This window comes from Lepisma saccharinum, chromosome 19 (assembly GCF_977018435.1).
Source record: "Lepisma saccharinum chromosome 19, izLepSacc3.1, whole genome shotgun sequence".
Classification (NCBI taxonomy): domain Eukaryota; kingdom Metazoa; phylum Arthropoda; class Insecta; order Zygentoma; family Lepismatidae; genus Lepisma; species Lepisma saccharinum.
The window spans coordinates 52,401,358-52,425,044 of NC_139247.1; the positions used below are offsets into that span (position 1 = coordinate 52,401,358).

The 23,687-nt window shown below is 38.0% G+C and overlaps 1 protein-coding gene across 4 annotated transcripts in view; it reads left to right on the forward strand.

The window, feature by feature from the left end:
- The first annotated feature begins 2,857 nt into the window (after positions 1 to 2,857).
- The window catches only part of LOC146002866 (uncharacterized), a 37,853-nt gene continuing 17,023 nt past the window's right edge, over positions 2,858 to 23,687 (forward strand). For 2 of the 4 annotated variants that reach the window (XM_083140878.1, XM_083140880.1), the window contains exons 1-4: positions 2,865 to 2,977; positions 18,097 to 18,193; positions 19,336 to 19,377; positions 21,308 to 22,465. In XM_083140878.1, the coding sequence (XP_082997004.1) occupies positions 2,933 to 2,977; positions 18,097 to 18,193; positions 19,336 to 19,377; positions 21,308 to 22,465 (1,342 nt within the window). In that variant the 5' untranslated portion in view covers positions 2,865 to 2,932. Of the gene's footprint in view, positions 2,978 to 12,971; positions 13,069 to 18,096; positions 18,194 to 19,335; positions 19,378 to 21,307; positions 22,466 to 23,687 lie in introns of all 4 variants that reach the window. The other 2 variants (XM_083140879.1, XM_083140881.1) reach the window with 2 other exon arrangements.

Here is a 23,687-nt window from a genome sequence, read left to right on the forward strand (position 1 = left end):
ATTCATGACCGCAATCATCTGCTGTTACACTCATAGTTCGCCGCACCTATTCATTTTATATAAGAGCCTCTGAATGTGAGAACCCGCTCCCAAAACATCAGACGAATATGCAGCCGCATACATTGTTACTCTCCCGGTAATTCTCTCTTTCATAACCCTTAAAACTGCAGACACTGACACACCACTGCACTGGGATACCAATTTAACCACTTCATTTACTGGTTTCTCAGGATACCACTGACAGAACGTTGCATAAATATTGAGTAGAATCTGTTTCTCACCCCTTTTCAAAGGCTGTCCTTGCTAGTGCTTTGAAAACAAGCTCGGAGAACACGGAGACCTTCCCGCACTCATAGAACTCGGCATGTTATTTTTCTAAGGATAAGTCAGGCAATATTACTAAGTGGCACTACTTCCTTGCTGTTCACATGATTATTTTTAGAAAATAACCAAAGTTATAAAATATCATTATGTACACAAATCTCTAAGCTCATTGAAAGTTATATTGGTAAGACTGCAGAATATGGGCTGCTTAGAAGGAATGTGGTTCCTAATTTTTTGGTAAGGTATTGAAGTAAGTAATCGAATAAAGTAAGTTGTAAAGTGCGGAAATTTTTTTTTATTTGAAAAAAAATGAAAAATACATGTCCATGCTAGACGGTTTGCATAGCGGAGAAACAATCGAAAAAGCGACATTGTTTATCACGTTCCTGCATGAAAATAAGGAAAAGGGTAAGGAAATCCAAATCAATAATGTATTATAACAAAACATAACCGAAATTTTAATGAAGGGAAGGCTACCTGTGCAGTCCCAAACCATTTTTACGGAATCATCTCGAATGCTGCGAAATGACAGACGATAGTATGTCTATGCGAAAGGTCTAGCTTATCGCACAACACTTGAGCACACGTGAAAAAGCTTGTTAATTTAATGCCGGGTGCCTCCGTTGTCACATAAGACTATGTTGGTTTTGTATTTATGCTAATGAAACCTAACCTAACAGACCTAACCTAACCTTATAGGCATTCCTCGTCAGTAGGCATTCCTCGTCAAAAGAAATGAAAATGTCTGTAAATAATATGACTTCGGAACACAAAGTGGTCAAACTGTTGTGCGGATAGGAAGACCCCGAAACCGCACAACACTTGAGGACACGTGAAAAAGCTTGTTAATTTAATGCCGGGTGCCTCCGTTGTCACATAAGACTATGTTGGTTTTGTATTTATGCTAATGAAACCCAACCTAACAGACCTAACCTAACCTTGTAGGCATTCCTCGTCAGTAGGCATTCCTCGTCAAAAGAAATGAAAATGTCTGTAAAGAATATGACGTCGGAACACAAAGTGGCCAAACTGTTGTGCGGATAGGAAGACCCCGAAACAAATGAGGGCAACAGTTGTTAAAGAATATGGACGCGAACGATTTGACAAATGCATTGCTTTTAGTACCAGGAAAAACATTTTTTACGCTGAATAATATAATAGTAATCCGAAAAGGAACACCGGAAAATCGAAGCAGAAGGTACGTACTTCGTGTAAATATAAATTTTGTTCGTGTATTCAGAGGAAAACAGCAGCCCATGTTCTGCAGTGAGACCGTTATATTACTACAAAATGTTCACACTTATCTTGCCTTGCCATGTCACCAAGTTATTTTACGAAGTGCACTATATTTGGCGGAACAAAAATCGTTATTAGGATGCTTGTCAAAGTCAACCGCAATAAATTTACGAACTTTCTTTGTCTTGTTTTGATCATCATCATCAATATATTTATTGGACTTACAGAAATGCATATGGCTGTTTATGCCCATTATATATTTTATTTACATAAGATACAATTTACATAAAATATACAAACAAATTTCAAATGCACTCCTATCTATATCATCCTTAGAAATATACATTACCATGTTATATCATTTTGTCTAAAAAAATGCAAGTAAAATATATTCAATTCACATGCAAGAAAGAAGCAAAATTTATGGGAAATGATTACTGGTGTAAAGAGTTGACCATAAGGGTGAAGCAATAAGTAAAAAAAGAAAGAGCATTGGGTTGAAAGTGAGACGTCATTTGCGGCAGCGTATCCCATACTACTAATTGGCCATTGTTTTACCTTACGTAATGAATCCTGTAACAACGCTGGATTTTCGTGTGCATTATTTTACTTCTATGAGTTTGCCATGCTTTCTGCATGCAGGTGGTTTTGTTTACAGAAGGTCTCAGGGTTTGTGGTTTGAACTTTAGTAATCTTCGGAGACCAGAACGCGAGTTAATTCCTCAAGGTGCTCTGTCTCAGGCTGTGGCTATACGTTTACTATCTCTGTCATAAAGATACACCCTAGTACGTTGGGCAATAATCTTTTTGAATTCGTATTGGTTTGATTGATTTACTTAGTTTATTTAACGCCACATTTCTGACTATTTTGGATAATCGTGAAGATGAGGATGAGTGGTAATAAAATGAGATGGGTGAAAGGACGAACAAACACGAATGGATAATGCACACCACGAGACCCACAGCTGATTATACTGGCTGCGAGTCAAGCCGCCAGAGACTCGTTAGTCTGCAAATTGAAGTACGTGGAAGCGAGGTTGACTTTCGATAGACTTCACCAAAGGGCAACCTAACGACAATATGTACAGACTTACCCCAAGCAAAAGCACAGGCCGTTTCAATACATGCTGCACGGTTTATTAAAGGTTATTGCGAGTTGTGGTGGTCGTTTACTGCAGAGTTTATACGCTAGATATAAACTTGTACTAGGCTGTAATGTACGTGCATAATAAACACCACGTGTTAAGCAGCAAGATTAAGATAACATGCGATTGTTCGTCTCAGTTATTGCCAAGTGAGAGAAAGTGGATCGTTACCAGCGCCATCTTTCAACAAAACAAAAGATGTGTGTTCGTGTAATGGCAAGCTCTCCATGATGTTAACAATCTATCTGCTACACCTGGTGTTGCTGGTGCAGGTAATATACCAAGCAGGTGATTTTTTTCCATTCGCTAATTTATTGGTTTAATCTTGTAACATCAGGTCGAAATATTCAGTGCAATGTGCTTCTTAAGCACTTGTTGACTTCAGATCTGTTGATTGTAACTTAGGAACCAAGAAAATTGTTTGCAGTATTTATAACTACAACAGCACCTGACAAATATTGAATATTACTTCAGTTTGTATAACTTTTACATCTTTCCTCGATACATGAACGTCATGTATTGTACCTCCCATACACAGAAAAATGCATCAGTTATATTTTATGAATTAATAAACTAATTACCAATCTTCTCAAGCAATACATTTGGCTTCATTGGAAACTTATTGCATTGATGAAGGGACACTCACAAAGAACGCCGATGTTCGTACGGGAATCAAACCCGGGAACTTCGATAACGAGATGCATTAATTTTGTATATCATTGTAACACGTTAATACACCGGAACAATTTCAGCAAAGTGGACGAAAGGGTGTTTTGACAAAAGGGTTGCCCATATCTAAGTATGTGCACTTTAAAACAAGTTCCAAGTTAACACGTGTGATCATAGTCGGATCTAGAATTTCGTCTTGGAAGTGCACAGATGTAAGGAAGTTTATGATAAAATTTAACACACACTTACTAGATTTTTGTGAAGTAGAAATAGTTTTATGTTATTTGTATTAACAACGATTACAGATAAAATGATAAGGTTCAGAATTCATTTGCTTAGACGAAACTGGCACATAGGCGCCGACTCCATGGGGCTTGGGGGGGCTCGAACCGCCCCAATGTTAACGATGTGGGGCAGAGCCCCCAAATAATTTTGCTTTAGAGGATCTAATGTATTATTTTGCTTCTCTTGTAAACTTTACTCAGAATTGTGCCACATGAACTTAACTTTAAATACACATTTGAAATGTTCTAGACCATCAATTTGGGGGGCTGAGACCGCTAAACCATCAACTTTGGGGGGGGGGGGCTATGACCAGAGACAGCAAAACACATGACTTATTACTATATACTAAGTATGTAATTATGAGTATTGTTAAAATTTTTACTAAAAAGAGTTTCAAAAGACGATGTGCATGAACTAGGGTAGTGGATGAGACTTTTGGGCTACAAATGGCTCTAAGATGACATTCAGAACGAGATCATTGATATATTAGGGAGACTTGTTTTGCGCTCCGTGGTAGCAAATATTAAAAGTCTGGAATATTTTGCTATTATGGTTGACGAAACTTGTGAAATATCCATTCGTGGACAATATTAATATTCTGCATTTGAACTGTGAATAAAAATTTTGATATTTTTGAGGAATTCATGGGCTTTTACGTGATTCCGAACACTGAGATCAAAACTTAAAAAAGGGAGAGAGTGAGTCATTCATTAATTTATTTCAGTGATCAGAGACCCCCAATAATTTTGTTTTAACCAGACGATACTAGACGATTTATACAGCTGTTATTACTCCTGTAATTTCTAATAGAATCTCTACTGTGTAATCGTTATTATTCTTGTGCCTGTCATAACCCCACGTGCCTCAAGTATACGTCATTTCATGTCAACCAACGCCCTTTCAATCCCAGTATTTGACCCCACCTGTATGAATTCACCTGGTCTACGTGCAAGTTTGAGACTTGCTCCGTTCGCCGGACGTAAGTTGGAAGTAGTACATTCGTTTCGAAGTGTGGCGTGATATGTTTGTTGGGGTGTTTTCACAGGATGTGTTCCGAAATACAGTTCTACTACTTCTTAGAAATATTATTCCAATTCTGGTTCACGCGCTAAGAAAATTAGAAGAAAATGCGCGAAGAGACTCGTTTAAATCAAAGCTACCTTTAACTGGTCTTATACTGTTCAGATTTTTGTTCGAGGTAAGAGACCTGCTTGTATATTTCACCTACCTTTGAGATAACATAAAAATGTGCTGTAGAGCTAACTGGTTTCAGAGAGCATTAAATCTTGTTTATAGAACATTAAAGGCTATTTTAGATAAAAGAATGTTACACGGTCATGCATAGGTGTATCTAGAAATGTTTTCTTGGAGGTGCACGGAACATACACACACTTTCTCTTGCTCTCTCTCTCTCTCTCTCTCTCACACCCATCGTAGTCAGACCTTTAAAGTGGTATCCGAACCGCTGTAAATTGTGCCTCCACCAGGGAACAAACCCAGGGCCCTTTGGTTATGAGGTGATAGCATAACTCGTAGATTTTTGTGAAATTGAAGTAGTTGTACGCTAATTGTATTAACAGTGATTACAGAAAGGGGCAAGCTTGAAAATTCATTTCCTCAGGAGAAACTGTCGTCAACATGCGAATTATTTGAACTAAAATGCTCTATTTTTCTGTCCATTAGTTAACGTTATTGCGTTATAACCCACCATTCCTGGATTCTATTTCCGGTGTTGACTTATTTAAGTGTCTATTAAATTTTGTCCCGATAATATATTTTGAACTAAGCTTTGTTTTACAGAAAGTATTCTTTTACTATCTGGAAAGAGATTGCTTAAACATTTGTTTTTCGTTGTAATATAGTGCTATCAATATAATACGCAGTCATCCCTTTTTGGAGGGGTACATGCCTCCGTGCCTCTCCCGCTAAATCCGCCAATCCTTATGATCAAGTGTGTTACATTTGCCTTGGTTTACTCTGGACGTTGAATAGACCTCAAGGAATTGACTAAAACACAAGCATTCAAATTACCTTATACATATCTCATCTTAGTTCCACATAATTTACACTTACAAAGAAAACATTGGATCAGATAATAGCAGAATCTCGAAACTCCTTTCTTCAGTTACTCTCGAACCATACATCTTCGTTTCCGCATCTTATAATCTCTATAAAGAATTACCATCTCCTAGCAACCGGAAAGAAACTTACAGGTTAGTCATTAACAATTAGCTAACTACAGAATTATGTCGTAACAGAATTGACATCATATTATGGGAATTATAAAAAAAAGTAAAGTAAAGTAAAGTAAAGTGCTCCCCTGTGCATAGCACAACGCCATGAAGGCGCATAGGGGGTGTGGGGGTAACGCCCCACACTTTCTTGATCCGGTCGTGAGTGGGGGTGATGTGATCAGCATCACGCCCCTGACCGCCTTTACCCCCCAGGGTTTCCCCCAGGTACCCATGTTATTCGACGCTGGGTGGGCGCCGGGGCCGCTTCCATCGTTAGAAAAGTTCCCGGATTTCAACCGGCCGGGGATCGAACCCGGGACCTTTAGCATGGTAGTCAGACGCGTTACCGACTTTTTTTTTTATTTTTTTTTTTATTTGAAACTATTACATATTATTGTACATGTTTACATTTTTGTCATTATAAAGTTAACATTACATTTAGGAAATTTGCATATAACATATCTCTTTTACAACGAGGGATCATTTGGTATTCCTGGTGCAGGTGATTGATAAATTGGATGTGAAAATCTTGTTGCCTATATATGGATACAAAAAGGGCATATTGGCCTAAGAGCCATTGTACACTGTGGCGTTTTGTTCTTGGATAATATGCAAAGGAAGGATACAAAAGAATATCTACTGAAATGTTACGTTCTGATGTACGACAAATTGTTCTCACCAGTTTTTTGAGATATAACCATGATTTTTGGATTATTTGACATTCACTAAGCTTATGCACTAAATTATCTTGTACATTACATGTAGCACATATTGGAGTATTTACTAATTTTATATCATAAAGTTTAACTCCAGTAATGAATATTTGGTGTACAATTATATACCACGCTGATCTGACTCTTAACGTAAGGTGGCGGGCCTGTATATTATTCCATACTTCCCGCCAATTGACTCTTGGATTCCGATCTACAATTTTACACTGTTTTTGTGATAGTGAACACAGTCTTCTATATATTTTTGACGTCTCTTGCGTTGGAAGGATTGGAGATTGTATTAAAGCGTAACTGATATCCACTATTGTATTCTTAAAATACCATAATCTGTCTGGAAGTCTTGTAACATCAATGGGGGCCTCCAATTGAATGTTGTCCAAGGCGTGTCTCAGAACTTTACTAGTGAGGCTGTTTGGGTGTTGAATCAGTGTCGTTACATCACCTTGAATACGTAGAGCCTGGCTTTTATATTCCACGTTTACAAGGTTCATTCCCCCTTCTGCATAGGGTAAACAAAGCGTTGCGTGATTTACACGCAAGATTTGACCGTTCCAGACAAACCAGTTCACAGCACTCTTGAGCTTAAAAATATCCAGTTGCCTCAACGGGAGGATTTTTGCTACATACCACACCTTGGAGAGAGCGTACACCTGTACAAACGTCACTCTTGACTGTATACTAAGTATTCGAAATTTATTCATTTGTAGAACTGCTTTAACACCATTTATCACTCTGTCATAGTTTAACTGGATCATTCGTTGAAGGGAGCTCGCGAAAATTATTCCAAGTATTTTTATCGATGGAACAACATGAAATTCTCCGCTCTGAGGGTAAGTTATATCCGGGTTTAAATGCATAAGAGTTGATTTTTTCTGATTTACTGTGAGCCCTGAAAGGGGACCAAATTCCTGTAATACTTTAGACGTCGCAGCAATATCAGACTGCGTATTTATTAATATATTGACATCATCAGCATAGGCCAACACCTTTGTGTTTATAGATTGTATGGTGATGCCTTGTACTTGCTTTTCTAATGCAGAAAGGAGGGGTCTCAATGAGATACAGAAAGCTATCATCGATAATGGGTCACCTTGTCTTACTCCCTTGTGAATAGGAAGTTCTCTTGTCATAAATCCATTTATTTGTATTTTGGATGTTGCGTTACTATAAAGGCTTTTAAATGCTGACAAAAAATGTCCACGTATACCGTACTTTTGAAGCACATTAAATATGTAATCATGGTGTACCGAGTCAAATGCTCGTTGAAAATCTATTGCTAATATAGCATTATCATGGTTATTGCTATTGACTCTATAACAAGTAAGCACTTCACGAAGCGTTTGTAAGACATTTGTAATTTTCTTGTTCATACCAAAAACATATTGTGTATCTCCAACTAGTTTTTCTACATAAGGCATAAGTCTGCCTAGCATACAGCGAGAGAATATTTTATAATCAGTACATAAGAGGGTAATGGGTCTATATTGACCAACTTCAGTGGGTTTCACACATTTTGGTATTAAAACTATAATCCCAGTATTTGAGGATTTTCCCATTTTATAACTTCGGAACACTGCATTTATCCATTCAGTTAGTGTTTTTCCCATCAACGTCCAAAATGTTTGGTAGAGTTTGTTTGGTATCCCATCCAGACCAGGTGCAGAAAACGGCTTCCCTGACTTAACCGCACGGAATACTTCTTCGCTTGTGTAGTCGTTATTTAATTGCTCACGTTCCTCATCGTCAAGGACCTCGGACAAGGATTCCAATTTATTCGTCAAATCTACATTATGTGTTATTGGTTGGGAAAATTGATTCTCAAAATAGTTGTAAAATCTGTTACGTATTTCCGGGGCTGTTGTTATTTTAATTTCAGAATTGTCGTTTATTTCGCTAATAAATTGTCTTTTCGCATTGTGTCTTTCTTGCAGCACATGGCTTATAGATGCAACCTCTTCTTTATCAAAGTGGGGGAGTCTGCTGCGAATTTTTACACCTTGTCGTCTTTCAGCTGTCATCCTCAGCAGTACAGCTTGTACACGTTTTACCTCTGTTTGCACTTGTTTCCCTTCAGTGGCTTCATGAATAAGTTCACGCAGCACACGGTAATAAAAATTATATTTATTATTCCAGTCACTAGAACGTTCCTTACAATAACTAAGACAAAACCGTTTTATGCCCGGTTTAAGAATTTCATCCCACCAGCGAATTATATCACTTTGTCTGGTACGGTGTGCTTCCCATACATTCCATTGGTCCTGAAAGGCTTGTTGGAAATTTGCATCTGTAAGGATAGAAGCATTTAATTTCCAGTAGCCATACCCTCTCGGTACTATTGGTATATCCACATTTATCGCCATGATTACGGCACTATGGTCTGAAAAACAGGTGGGTGTTATACTAAGTGACTTGATTTGTTGGCGTAAATGTGGTGTTACATAAAATCGATCTAAACGGGAAGCACAATTATTACGAATGTACGTGTACCCTTTCTGTCCAAAATATTTGTCATTCCATACATCTGTAAAATTAAACCCATTTACTAATTTTTGCAAAGAATTGGAGGTATTAAAGCCAGGTCTTTGGTCCTGCGGATGCAGGACACAATTGAAATCGCCCGCGCAAATTATATGTTCTCTTGTACCCTGCATTTCAGTAGCGACATCCGTCGCAAAAAACGCATCCCTCTGTTTCCTAAATTGTGTCCCTGAAGGTGCATATAAATTATATACCCAAACATTAGCTATTTTTGCTGAGATAATTCTACCATTGGGATGGCACATCACATTTGTAATCGGTACGGTGTTACGTACTAACAGGGCTGTTCCCGTTGCTTGAAAAGTCGCATTATTATAGACTAATATGTTTGGGGGGAGGTTAAATGCTGTTATTCCACATTCTTGAAGAAGTGCTATATCTAAAGACGATTGTAGGAAAAAATCTCCTAGCGCCTCCTGTTTAGTGAAAGATCGCATTTTGTTAATATTGATCGTAGCTAAACGGAGAGTAGTCATCATATATACAACTAACAGAAATTTAAGAACTAGGATTACCCAACACTGTGAATTATACATTTTGCCCAGAGGACACTAACATTCGTACACTGTTTTTCCACTCACTTCCATGCACACGAAACGTAAACCTTGCATATGTGCACGGTACCTCGTGTAAACACGTGACCAAGCATCATATACCTTTACTCATTTTACACATGCTATTTCTGACTTTCATTTTTACTTGCACCCACACATTCACTAGACACACTAGGGGAAACACTGAATTTGGATCCGATCACAGGTTGTAAATCAACACTCGGGGCCAAATTTGTCACACTTTGGGATCTGGTTATACGCACTGGGGAGGGGGCTATTGCCTGCTGCTTCACGTTCTTCTTGTGGTGGGGGTCAGGTGCCACATTTTGTTGTACTTTTTTCTTCTTCAACTGCTTCTGTTCCTGGAGTCTCTTCACATTTGATTTTCTTTTGGCATTGTCCTTAGTTCCTGTTGTGGTTTCACCAAGCTGAACCTTGTTTTGTTGATCTTCCAGTGTATGGGATCCTCCTGCTTCGTACATGTCAGTCTCCATTTGAAGATTACTCGTAGTGTCAGACTCGCGCATCGCTTGATCAGTTGTTTCCAGACTGTCAGTCACCAACACGTTATCCCGTACGTCACTGTGGAGGTTGTCTAAAGATGCCACCTCTTCCGCCCACGATGTGCTGTGGATAGACGCAGGTAGAGGTGTTTCCTTCGTAGGGTCCATTTTGTGTTCCAAAACATCAGCGTTTTTCGGCTCTATTTGCAGATTTTTATCGCGTTCATTGTTCACACTTTTTTCGTGCAACTGCATTGGAATTGGCAACACTGTAAATTGTGTGTCAGCCTTTATATCCGTCTCGTGCGCTGAACGTTGGCTAGGTGGTCTATGTACCTTTGCTGCATATGACTGCTTAGGCTGGATATCTACAGGAGTAGCACATGCTCCAGTATTATCTTGCATCACTCGCTCACCCATAGCACCACGTCGGTATGGACAAAACCGTGCTGTGTGTTGAGTGTCTTCACATATTTTACAGGTAGGTTTCTGTCCATAATATGTTACCCAATATTGCATGCCCTGTATTGATACATAGGACGGGATTGGCTTATTCAGAACCATTCTCACCACCTTAATGCCTGTACGAGTTTTATAAATATGCTCATCCGAATATCGCTCGTCCACCGGAGGGGTCTTAATTTCACCATACTGCGCAAGCACTGTACGGATATGACTATCGGTTATTTCCATTGGTATAACATGTAGTCTCACTAGTGTAGTTGTCCTATCAGCCCAATCTAATCTAATTTCATGTTCATCATCCTCATCACAATACACTAACTTCCCTTCAAATTTATTCATTAACTGTTCGCCTAATAGACGCGTCACTAGCTTAATATATACGCACTTACGGTATTGGTCCAGTTCAATACTTAATACCTGGTCTTCAGTCAAGGCAAGAGTATCCCGTATCCAACGATGAAGCATCAGCGATGATGGGCACTTCTTCACACTTGAAAACCATAACTTTAGCGTATTTACACGACGGATTTCCATTTTCCTTCAATTTAACACCTTTACGTGACTTGAAAATTTACGCGTTTCGCGTCGTCTAGCACGCCAGAGTCCCGATGACTCACCGGTTCACGAGCAGAGGCATGGCGATGTTGCTCGCACGGGCACTTCCGCGGAACTCCACTGAGCCACCGCGGCCACATTTATGGGAATTATGGGCAGAGTATTTTGTACTTAAATTTAACGTTTTCAATATCATATTACTGAATTAGGTGTGGGGACGAGTAACCATATTAACAGTTTTCATGGTACAATTGGATGCACAAGTATTGCTCGAAAAATTGTCATGGCTATTTTTGTCAATTTTTCTCTTGCATCCTACCTGCTTTAAGGAATGAATTCTTACGTATGCTTGTGCAGAGGTTGTCAGCAGCTTGTTTGGCGTTTTGATTCAATTCTTGACGCTCTCATTGGATAAAATATAGTGCTTGAGCATGGTGATGGACAATTTGCTTGGTAATACTTATACACCCCACTGTCCGTCTCTTGCATTAATGGAGGAAACTATAGAAAGTAATATTGCAGCTGGAAACTTGGCCGAAGATTTATTATTGGACAGTGACTATAGTATTATATTTTCTATTTTTTATGTGAGGTTATTTGAGATATTAATGTGATACAACATTAGGCGCATATGTGACCTCTTTCACAATGGAATAGGGCCTCCCCAATGGCGCAATGGTAGCGTCGTCGCCTTGTAATCAAGGGGTCCCGCTTTCGATACCCGGTGAAGGCACACAGTGGTTCGGATCCCACTTTAAGCTGTAGCAGGGTGGCTACTCATCGGGAATTCCTTGAATTCCGGGATTATGCGTGAATTATTGGCTCCGGGAATTGTGCGTGAATTTTTCTTCGTAGACATGAAATATTACTTCTTAAATCCAAGTCCCATTGAATTTACACATACGTATTTATAAATACCCAGATACAATTTTTTTTCATAGTTTAGTTTTTATTTTTATCGAGAGAGAAAATGAAAGCTGCGTGGAAAACAAAACATAATTCTCTCAATCCGTTTGCTTTGTTAGTGTCCTTTGGAGAACAATCTGACAGACGGAAGATTATTGTAAGATATGTTGAAGTTGATTAGGTAAACTTGAGTTTGAAATTCTTATACAATTAACAATTTTTCGTAGATTAGTATATCCCGTAACATTTATGGCATGTTTGTAGATGCATTTCGAGTCTAAGTATGGGAAATGGCAAATGTGAACCCCGCACCTTACATTAATTTTTAAATATATGTACAGTTTAATTGAATTCGAAATTTTTGATACATTGGAATCGTACATACCTTTTATTTTGTTAATATATTTGTGTATATGTCTGTGGGTGGTAATAGGTTGTAATATGCACGTTTGAAACTGAGAAAACATCTGCTTGTACCCTTGAATTTTTGGAAAGTTTGCCTTGAAAACCGGGAATTATACTTGAATTTTATCATGGTCCTAGAGTGGCCACCATGTGTAGGTTCAGTTCCGATTAGCCTTACTGTGCATAAAGTGGACTTAAAACACCAAATGAATTAACAATCAATCATAATGGAATATTTTACGGCGTACATGGTGCAAAATATTCCACATCTTGTTACGGTAGAAACCATCCGAACGCATAGAAAAGAAAAGATGGGGAACCCCCGAAGAATGGCCAGCCTCCACCCGCATACATTCGAGGGTATGCTCTTATGTCCTGGTGCCTAAAAAAACCACAACCTACTTATACTCTGTCGTTTCAGGCGTCCGCAGCGCCTATGTCAAAGTCGCCTGAAGACGGATCTCCGAAGAGTTTGAGCGGGAAATTAGACACTGGCAGTGGCTATGGTTTGCAGTTAGGTGAGTAGGAAGAACGCACTTAGCATGCACATCCTGTAATCTATAAACACTCGCTTAACTGTAAACCGCACCTGCCTACATACAATTTGTCGCGAATTGTGTGCCTGTAAAACTGTACAGTGTCCCTTAGGCCGTTAGAATGAGGTCAGTTTAAACAAATACAATCGAGGTTCGTCAGGATCGTATATTCTAGGCTAGCTACGCTATCTACGAAGCCTGAAGCCTAGATAGTAAAATACAGAAGAAAAATCTATTACAAACTGTGAATAAACCTAATTTCAATAAGAAGAATGAAGATTCTGAAGTTGGCAACACTGAAATCTTAGGGGTTGGCAACCTGAATTCTTAGAAGATTGCAACCTGTCTACCGTTGAGATGGCAACGTGGCTTTCTTGACGACGGCAAGACCGAGCCTAGGACCAAATGTCACAGTGAGCCAATCCAGGTCTTGGACTGAGCATACGCCACTGAGTTTCGTTAATCCGAGGCAAAAAGTGCCTGGTAAGTGCTCAGATACGAAGGTTTTGTGAAATGAAACGATGTAGTGTGTAGTGACTTGAGACGTCTCGACCAATGAACGCGCGAGAGGGAAAGTTAGTGTATGGAGGGTAAACGCGGCTGCAGTTGCCAGCCGTTTACAGCAGCGCGCACTGCTTTACTCCGTCCACTCACTTTCTCCCCTTCTCTATCGAGGTCTACCTGTACAGATTCCCCGAGACGGTATATGCACTCGCCTCACTTAGTAGTCGCTTCTTTGTCCATTTTTGCCGGCGCCCGTGGCGAAGTGGTTAGCATATCGCGCTAAGACGCAAGGGGTCCCGGGTTCGAATCCTGGTCTGATCATGGATGTTTGTGAGTGTCCATTCATTAATTTCATCACATCATCACTCATCCCATCTTCGCAAATTAGCCAAAAGTGGCACAAAAAGCAAAATAAATTAAAACCTAACTAATCAATCAAATCTTTGTACATTTTTACCCAAGGTGTAGTTCGATCGAAATTGGACAAACATGCTGTATATAGAAGTACTTCAGAGAGAAGCGAGCATACAACTCATCCTTCACCTAGAATGAAGTAGTAAAACAGTTGTAAAATTAAAAAAACAAACACTTTTGTCGAATTGTATTGCAAAGGGCAAACATTATATTTATGTAAATACCAAATTAAGTGTGCCATCTCGTGACATGAATAAACATTACAAAATATACATTTTCCAATTAGAAAATGCATATTATTTTCGATGATTGGGTACTACGTCACAAAATGGTTAAATTAATAAATATGACAATATTGTTTCCAGCTGGTTTACATATTACCTCAATGAAATTGTAACTAGTTTTAATTTCCTAATGCATTTTGACAGTTTATAGTTCATTAGTGGCGAGCCTGCATCCCCAGGAGATAATTTGGCGGTCGATGTCACGTGCCCGCATGTCACATCATGCACGAAATAGCCATTCAATCGATAAAGCAGATCGTAGCGAATTCTGCATAACCAATATTCAAGAGCCACGAGTTACGTGACGTTTGAGTGCAGGTATTGATACTATTGTAGAATTATTAATGCAATCTGGAGTTAAGCCTTGAAACAGTATTCGAATACACAGAGTAGTCGGGAAGTAATTATGCCGTTCGGCCATGAAGAAGATATGAGATTTTATTTTCGAATTTTTCATTCGTGTAACTGCTTTTTTACATTTTTCAGATGTTATTAAGGTATTTATTGTTAGGGGGCATCAGCTTTTAATCCCTTTAAATGAATACTGGACCGTCTGTGAATATGGACGCTTCCACTTTAGTCTGGCATTCTGTTCACCATGTCACAAAAACCGGATGCTAGAAACATCACACCTGAACTTCCTAACTTACTCGTATGTTTTTTTTCATGTGAGTAGGTTAGGTTAGGTTATGCTTACGTGAGTAGCTTTATTTTCCATGTGAGTAGGTTAGGTTAGGTTATACTTACGTGAGTAACTTTATTTCTCGTGAATATTTGAGGTTAGGTTATGATTACATGAGTAGCTTTATTTTCCTTGCAATAGGTTAGGTTATGCTTACGTGAGTAGCTTTATTTTTCATGTGAGTAGATGAGGTGAGGTTTTGCTTACGTGAGTAGCTTTATTTTCCATGTGAGTAGGTTAGGTTAGGTTATACTTACGTGAGTAGCTTTATTTCTCGTGAATATTTGAGGTTAGGTTATGATTACATGAGTAGCTTTATTTTCCTTGCAATAGGTTAGGTTATGCTTACGTGAGTAGCTTTATTTTTCATGTGAGTAGATGAGGTGAGGTTATGATTACATGAGTAGCTTTATTTTCCTTGCAATAGGTTAGGTTATGCTTACGTGAGTTGCTTTATTTTTCCATGTGATTAGGTGATATTTGGTTATGCTTACGTGAGTTGTTTTACTTTCCGTGCGAATAGGTTAGGTAACGTTCTGCTTACGTGTGTAGCTTTATTTCCGATGTGAGTAGCATAGGTTAAGTTATGTTGACCTGAGTAACTTAACCTAATCTACTCACAAGGAAAATGATGTTACATGAGTAGCTTTATTCCCTATAGAACAACAACCTCCCTGATGGCGTAGTGGTAGCGTCGTCACCTTGCAATGAAATGGTCCCGGGTTCGATACCAGGTGGAGGTACGGTTCGGATCCCACTTTAAACTGTAGGTCCAGTCCCGATGAGCCTTACTGTGAATAGAGTGGACACCAACTCAAACCAACTCTATACTATCGTTTACCGTATGTTGTTCTATAAACAGCATAATGAGGAAAAGTTTGTTTCTATACTGTGAACATTAGTCGGTTGCTGTATGGCGAGAGTCTCTTTGTATTTTCTAATGAGTACAAGTAAGGAGAAATCCTTAATTCACGACTATTGGAATAAAGAACTCTACAGGGATAAAGCTGCAATTTATTTTAAACTGACAGGAACCTGAGGGGCGCAAACCTTCGGGATTTTGGAAACAACTCTCAAACTTGGCCAATATTTCTGCAAATCGTTGGACCGTTACAATCGTAGAACCACAGTTTCCTTCCACAAATTCAACACTTTTCCAATACTTCAGTGTCAAGTACGCTTGAAACCGAGGTAAGGGAAAATCAGTATTGTTGTTTTCAAGCATACTTGAGAGATCAAGTGCTTCTTAGCAGTGATAGAGAGAGAATGGTGATTGATGAAATATTGAGAAATTTACTTTTAAACCATTATAATAATTAATATAGGCACGTGATATAACGTATCCATTATTATGAAAAGCATCAACCTCTGTGTGTACAATTATCAAAATGAAATTTCACTTCATCTTCCTCTTTCCCCTATTGCTTTATAACGTCGGAGTTGCCTATATCCACTCCTTTCATCTCTTCCGTTCCTTTGCAATCCTCTTCATTTCTCTTATTATTTTCTTTTGTCCTATTCCTTCTATTCCTTTTTCGAATGTCTTTCAAGGTTTACCTCTTGTTCTCCTTCCCTCTGTTCTAGCTTCCATTAACTGTTTTGCTTTTCTATCTTCGTCCATTCTTACCACATATCCGAACCATTTTAATTACCTTTGTGTCAGTTTCTCTTCTAATGCCGTCTGATTTGATTCTTCCCTGATTCTTTCATTTCGTACTCTATCTCTTCTTGTTTTACAAACTATTATACGGAAGCATTTAATTTCATTTCACTAGAGATTTTATGAATAAACAAAGTCGAGATGCACCACGTGAAATCTCAGTCATTGTGTAGGCCTACCCTAATGACTTTTTATATCACCGGGGGGGGGGGGGAATAGCATTACTGTGCTACGGGTTTTGGGTTTATTCCCGGGGAAAGTACTTTTGACAGTGGTTCGTTTCATCACTAGCGTTGTGGCATTAGCGTCTCAACATATGTGGCTGATTAGTTAATGTAGTACGTTACATAGGCAACAGTCCTTGGTTCCGATTCTGAGTGGATATATCATATGATATATGATACAAAGGGTGTATTGCCAATTTACAAAACATCCTCGTCGTCGCGATTGTACTAGAGAGGTAGAAAATAGACGTAAAATAACATTTACCTAATGACACGCACTTCTGTATCAAGGATGTATGAATTTTTGGTATTCTATATCACTTTTCTCAATCGGAATTCTCTCATTTTATTGGCGCAGAGCTGCTTTATATTAACCATAGAGTTAGGCAACTCGCAACACATTGCATGTAAGCGGCTATTTCAGGATCTGGGTGCCCCATTTTTATTGCTGGTGACTGTACATGGTTACCTCTCGCATATAATGCAGCAATATAGTTCCCAAATTATATACTGAAATAACGAATCATATTTTAATTTTTTTAGCTTCACAAAGAAATGTCAACACATTTATACACAATGGTCAATACAACCAATATTAATAAATTAAGAGAGATCAATTTTTTAAAGTTACAATATGTAATTAGTCGTTGGCCAGGTGGTGACTAGCAATGTCGTTATAGAACATAAGTGTAAGATTCTAATAGTTTGAGAGACATCCGATAGATGGGCGAACGAAATAATACTATTTTCAAATAAAATATTCATAATATTCATCGTACTGTAACATTAAAAGTATAGACGCTGTAATACCGTATAATTAGATGCGGTAATATATTTGAAATAATACAACAATATGTTTTTTACTGTTTTATGGATACTCATGTTAATTTGATCTTTCATGAACATGTTTAAACATTGTTTTATGTAATTTTACGCTAGCATCAGTAGGTTATAAATATTGAACTTCATGATTCAATCAAATAACTAATACAGTTATGTACGCTATAAGGCAAACTATAAAATAATAATGATTTTTGCAATGTAATCACTGGAAACTTTATTATCCACAGACATGTACGAATCTAAAACCAAAACATCACAATTCAATCATGACTGGAGAAATTACATTGGTCCTATTTCTAGCTAACGAAAAAAAGAAATAATTTTTGTTGTCGATGAAGCCATTACAGTGGCATAATCAAGGACTATGCTGGGCTACAAATGTGATATTTGTTGTTGCAGGTGATAAATTCCTCCGATGCGCATGCGCACTTTGATTCCGGAAATAACATCCCCGTTGGGAAATCAGATGTCCAGAATAGCAAAGTAATCAAAGCGGGTGAGTTGGTTCGGCTGCTGCGTACAAAAAGAATAAAGAAAGGGCAAAAGAAGCTAAATTGAAAAAAAAAAAGGGGGCCAGTGTAAAAATGAAAAATGCTTATTAGATTCTTGTGATTTTCCTGGTTGGTTAGTTCTTTGCAGTACTTATTCAATGTTTTATGGCTCGAAATAATTACAAGAATTATGGCTTAACTAGTGTACGACAGAACCGAACTTAATGAGATATCGTATTTAATTTTTCGATCTTGTAAATGCATTTTGGAACAGTGGACAGCAACTAAGGAATTTGCAATTATAATTCCAATACCGTTACAACATATGATTGACTTATTTATAAAAATGCTAAAATTTTAAGTAATGTTTTTCACGTCAGAGTAATGTCTGCTTGATTCTTTATAATTTGTTTCAAGTATGTATTTTTGTACCCCTCTTTGAGTATTTGTTATTTTAGCTTCAAAGGACGATCGCAACGATGAGATGAATGGTAAAATTATGAAGTAACTGAAGGAATAAGCACATTGAACCAACTGTGGGGTATTTAGAATGAGAATTTAACACTAAAAGACGTTAGTTCTTCCTGGTCTAATAAACATTTCTAGGATTCACAGTAATGCACAACGTACATTATTGACTCAAGTTGTATATGTTTCATTTTAACGTTTAAAGTGTTGAGAATTCAGTGTGAAAGATATACAATACTAAAAATCACTAACACTTAACATAACCCAAGGTTTCAATCGAGGTCGTAAAGATTCGTTGCCTGCTACGCTAACCACTTCACTATGAAAGCTGGCTTGAACTTCTAATGGCTTATCCAGACGTGAAGAATGATATGACAAAAGGTCTTATGCTAGGAACCAATATGTCTACATATCACGTGTTTTTTCTCTTTGAAATTTCATTTTAAAATATAATTTGTTTTGTCCATTCTTAAGATAAATAGTACAAAATGGTTAAATCACCAAAATTAATAATTTACTGATTGAAACTGCCTTCGACTCATGAATATATATGATTAAAATGTATACGTAACATAGCCTATATAAAATTCTAAACTAACATTTGTGGTGTGTTGTTTTCTTTCAAATTATAAAAAAATGTTTTGTTTCTTAATTGTATTTCTTATTTTTGTCTTTGCAGAGACGTCTGAACTTGGTTATGAAGATGTTCATAACTATGTCGGTGAGTATTTGTCTTTTAAATACTCTTTCTTACAAGTTTTACACGACAACTTTCATACATTTCTAACCATTGAGTAAAAAGTGACATGCGTATACATTAGTACCAGAAAAGTATTATAATTAAATTGCTAGATAATTATGAAAACTGTTGAAGAGTCCAAAAGTCAAATTGAGGTAATGTTTTTTTTGTAATGAGTGCAATAAGTATTGTTGGAATGGTTGGCCACACGCTGTACCTGACTTCTGCTTCCTCCAGGAAATGTGAATGTAGATGATCAGCACCATCCTCTGACCGCCTTCGCACTCAGTTTATTTGAGGTTGAGTTAACCCCAAGACCGCTTCTTGCAAGGACTCACAGGGTCCTCCGCGTGGAGTCAAACACCCTACCGACCGGAGCAATGTAGCTCTTGCTTTAGTTGACACGATAGAAAATTCATATAGGAAACTTACAATTTTCAACGTGTTCTTGAACTAAATTGCACTGGGGGAAACACTACTACCGTTGCAGTAATGGAATACACGTGCCAGCGAAATATAGCGAGTACAATTTTATTTGCTGCACAAAGTTTCTTATTTCCCTTAAGGAAGCTTACGAGGAACTTCCGACTTGCCGTTACGTTTGGTTTGCTGCGCCCTCCAACGGATTTTCCGTCGTTCCACCCAAGCGGAAGTTCTGCCTTCTCTTCTAACTTCGGGCGAAGTTTGATCTGGGCGGGTAAGCCGAGCTGACCGTTTTAAGTTCTCTCTCCCCCGATTAAGCATCGGGAAGGAAAACCTCGTTAAAAGTTCAACAAAGTATGACGTTGCATGATCAGAAGCCGTGTTTCTAACTAGACCAGTTTTCTCTTTGAAACCAGAAAAGTTGCAGCCTTCGAAGTATCGCCGTGTCACTGTTCGAGAGAGAAATTTTCTATTTTCAAAATCCCACTCGATTTGAAGCTTCAATTTATATCACAATGTTAATTTAGTTGTTTTCTCTTATTGTTATGTGTAAAACTTTATTATTTTGTCCCCTTTATATTTCACTTGTAAATGACTGAGGATGAAAGAGAAATATGTGAAAGTGTTAATATATTATTAAGTGCAAAAGACATTTGAAAATTTATTCGAAGTGTTATTTAATATATTCAATTCATGACATATTGTTTTCGAAGTGAAATGTTTATTGAATCTTGGAATAAACGGTCGGTCATATTTATTAACAGTGCTGAAAACAACCTGAAATTTCAATACAGTATAACAACACATAATAATATTAGCACATTATAAACCTTTAGAATTATAAATACTCGTACATAAGGAAAATACACCATGAACATGTACAACATGTAGTAAGAAAGCATATAATAAAGTATTTGTTGAATAGTTTGTATAAATTAAACCCTACAAATCATACAATCACTGAAAATAACAAGATTTATTAATATCGCAACAATTATTGTTTACATTTATAGCACAAGGATTTCCAAAATATATTCATTTTAGAGATGTGAACGATGGCATATAAAATTCATTTCCTAGAATTATATTTGGGGAATTAAATAATATAAAGAAGGTGTGGAGCAGAAATTTACCAATTATTGTGCTAATAACAATTAAATTCTATATTATGTACATAAAATGTAAGTAAATATTGAAACTTCTTTATTAGGAGAGAAATACAATTTTGTTACTATTTTAGAGCAATTTTGTTTAGTGTTGTAAGACAGTACATTTCCATATATTTACTGTTAGTTGCAAGAAATCATATTATCATATTTAACAGCATACTGAAAAGTAGTGGATTCTTAATCCTTATCCTAAACTATTTTTTGCGTGTAGTTCAATAAATTATTGTCCATACAACATTTTAACGAACTTGAAGAACCATTCATCAATAGGGTATCGATCTTCTAAAGTAACGCAAGTTACCTTTACCTTTCTATTGCAGAAGATTCAATTCAGGATAATCAAGCGTTTACAACTGATTCTAGCCCACAAATCTTAACCCAAAATCTCAGAAGAAACAAATTGCTGCGGCTGCTAAAACAAAGTTCTGATAAAATGTACTCCGATCAGTCTCATGATTTGAACTATATGGATGTAGATGATATGGTAGTCTCGGATTATCCAAATAGACAATTGAAAAGATACAGATTTGGAGGTAGGGAAGAGCGACTTAGAGAATCGATTGCAAGGTATATGCTGAAAGCAAGGAATCAAAAAGCTCGTAATGAATATGGTATGGATACTTTACGAGTATCTAGATACTCTGATGGAGACATGGGATATCGCTCAGGAATGGACGATGGGCTAGGTGTTGGGCATGGTACGGGTCTGGGAGCTGGGACTGAGGTGAATGTAGGGATTGGTCGGAATGTTGGCGAAGATACTGAGTATGGAACGGGTTTGGTTACTGATTTGAGGGCTGATTCAGGTCGGAATTCTGATTTGGAAGTGAGTGTTGAAGATGGGCAGGCTAACGCTATAGGTATTGACACTCCTAAAGGTTTCTATGTGGGTGTTGGTCAAGGTTGGAGTGCCGATATGGGTGATTGGACTGAAAGAGGTTTTGGACATCATAGACTCATAGGAGTCAATAATCGCGCTCTTGTTGGGAGAGGTGATAGACTAGGAACTGGAATTAGTCGAGCCGTAGAGAGAAGCGGAGAGACTAAAGAAATGAGGCCATCTGTGAAGAGAATTTTGAACAACTTATTTTCCAATCAAGGCCTCTACTCTCCCAAAACATATCGTGCCGCTAAACGATTCGAACTACTAACTCAAGACAACGGTCAAACAACTCAACAAGAAAAACTGAAAAACTTGCACGATATCCTTCATCCATCAGCATTAATGGCAACGAGACTAAACCTTGAAGATGACACACCAATTACTAGGGTTTCAGAACAAGGTCTTTTCAGGTCTTCGGCCATTAAAGAGGGCCATTCAGGTTTACGAACTGTTACTGGACATGTGCAGGAAGCTAAGAGAGAAAAGAGAAAGTCTGAGAAAATACACAGCAGTGAAGCAACTCCTGAATATTTTGACGCTGGTTCATTCGAGGCAAATTCTGCAACTGCTGGTAGACGATACCTCAGAAATCCAGGTTAGTATGTTTCATGATAACTTATTCGTATTAAAAAACCTTGTACGAGGTCTGTGTAACAAACGAGTCACTACTTAAAAACCTAGATCAAATTAAAGACACACGCAGACACGCACACTTTAAATGTAAGTCATAATAAAATAGTACATTGCTGTTGGTGCATATTCTAGTCTGTCTAGGGAATCTGTGGAGCAAGCCGCATATAACGGTATAGAAGGAAGACAGCGAGTGGGCGGAGTAAAGCAGCGCGCGCTGCTGCAAATAGTTGGTAGCTGTTACAGCATTTCCCCTTTCATGCACTAGATGGTGTGCCAGACTGAAAGCTCCTTTAGGTGATAAAACATTGACAAGGCAGGAGTGCTGTTTTGTACTCGTTGACTAATAAAGTAGGCAAATTATCTCTTCTTGTTTACACTCATTTATAATTCTAAATTCTATTTTGTTTTAAGGAATAAATTTGTTCAGAAGCTGAAGCCAATGTTTATTATGCTTATTTGTGTTTTTATTTCAATTCATAGAGTGAGTAGTGTGGTCTACTGTAATGTAACACACCGAGGACAGAGTGGCATCAAGATTGTAGTGGCATTGCCGTATGATTTTGTAGCATAATCTGTCCTTGGAATCTACAGAGAAAGGCCGCGTAAAGCAGTAGAGAAGGGAAGAAGGCGAGTGGGCAATGCAAAGCAGTGCAGCAGCGCGGCGCCTGGTAGCTGCAGTCGGGATGCCAAATTCCATGTGGCCCCATTTCATCTCGCACGCTCATTGGCCGAGCCCTCTCATGTCACTACTTGCACAGGCACTTGTTTTGGTTCCCTCGCTCCAGCATTGTGTACATTGACTTGTGTTCGTGCAAAGTTTTGTAAAGTTTTCGTTATTTTCGTTACTACTTTTTGAGAAAATATTTTAAAAATATAGTAGTTTTCTGCCACTGTTTTCCAAGAGGGACATTTCCCCAAAACATGGGGACGGAGAATCATCCACATTACGTGTTTATAAATAATGAACTAATGACAAATCTTTTCTTTTTTTCCAAGTGATCTGATAAAATGTACTCTATAGAAGAGAGAATAGCCGCTGTTTGTGCTCGTCTGCGTGGAGTGACGTATGAACAGGTGCGGACGGACTTCACAAGGAAATTCAGAAAACCAGGCCCCACCAGGCTGGCTATTAAGAACCTGGTCAACAAATTCAAGTGAATAGGTAGTGTTGAGGATGAAGAACC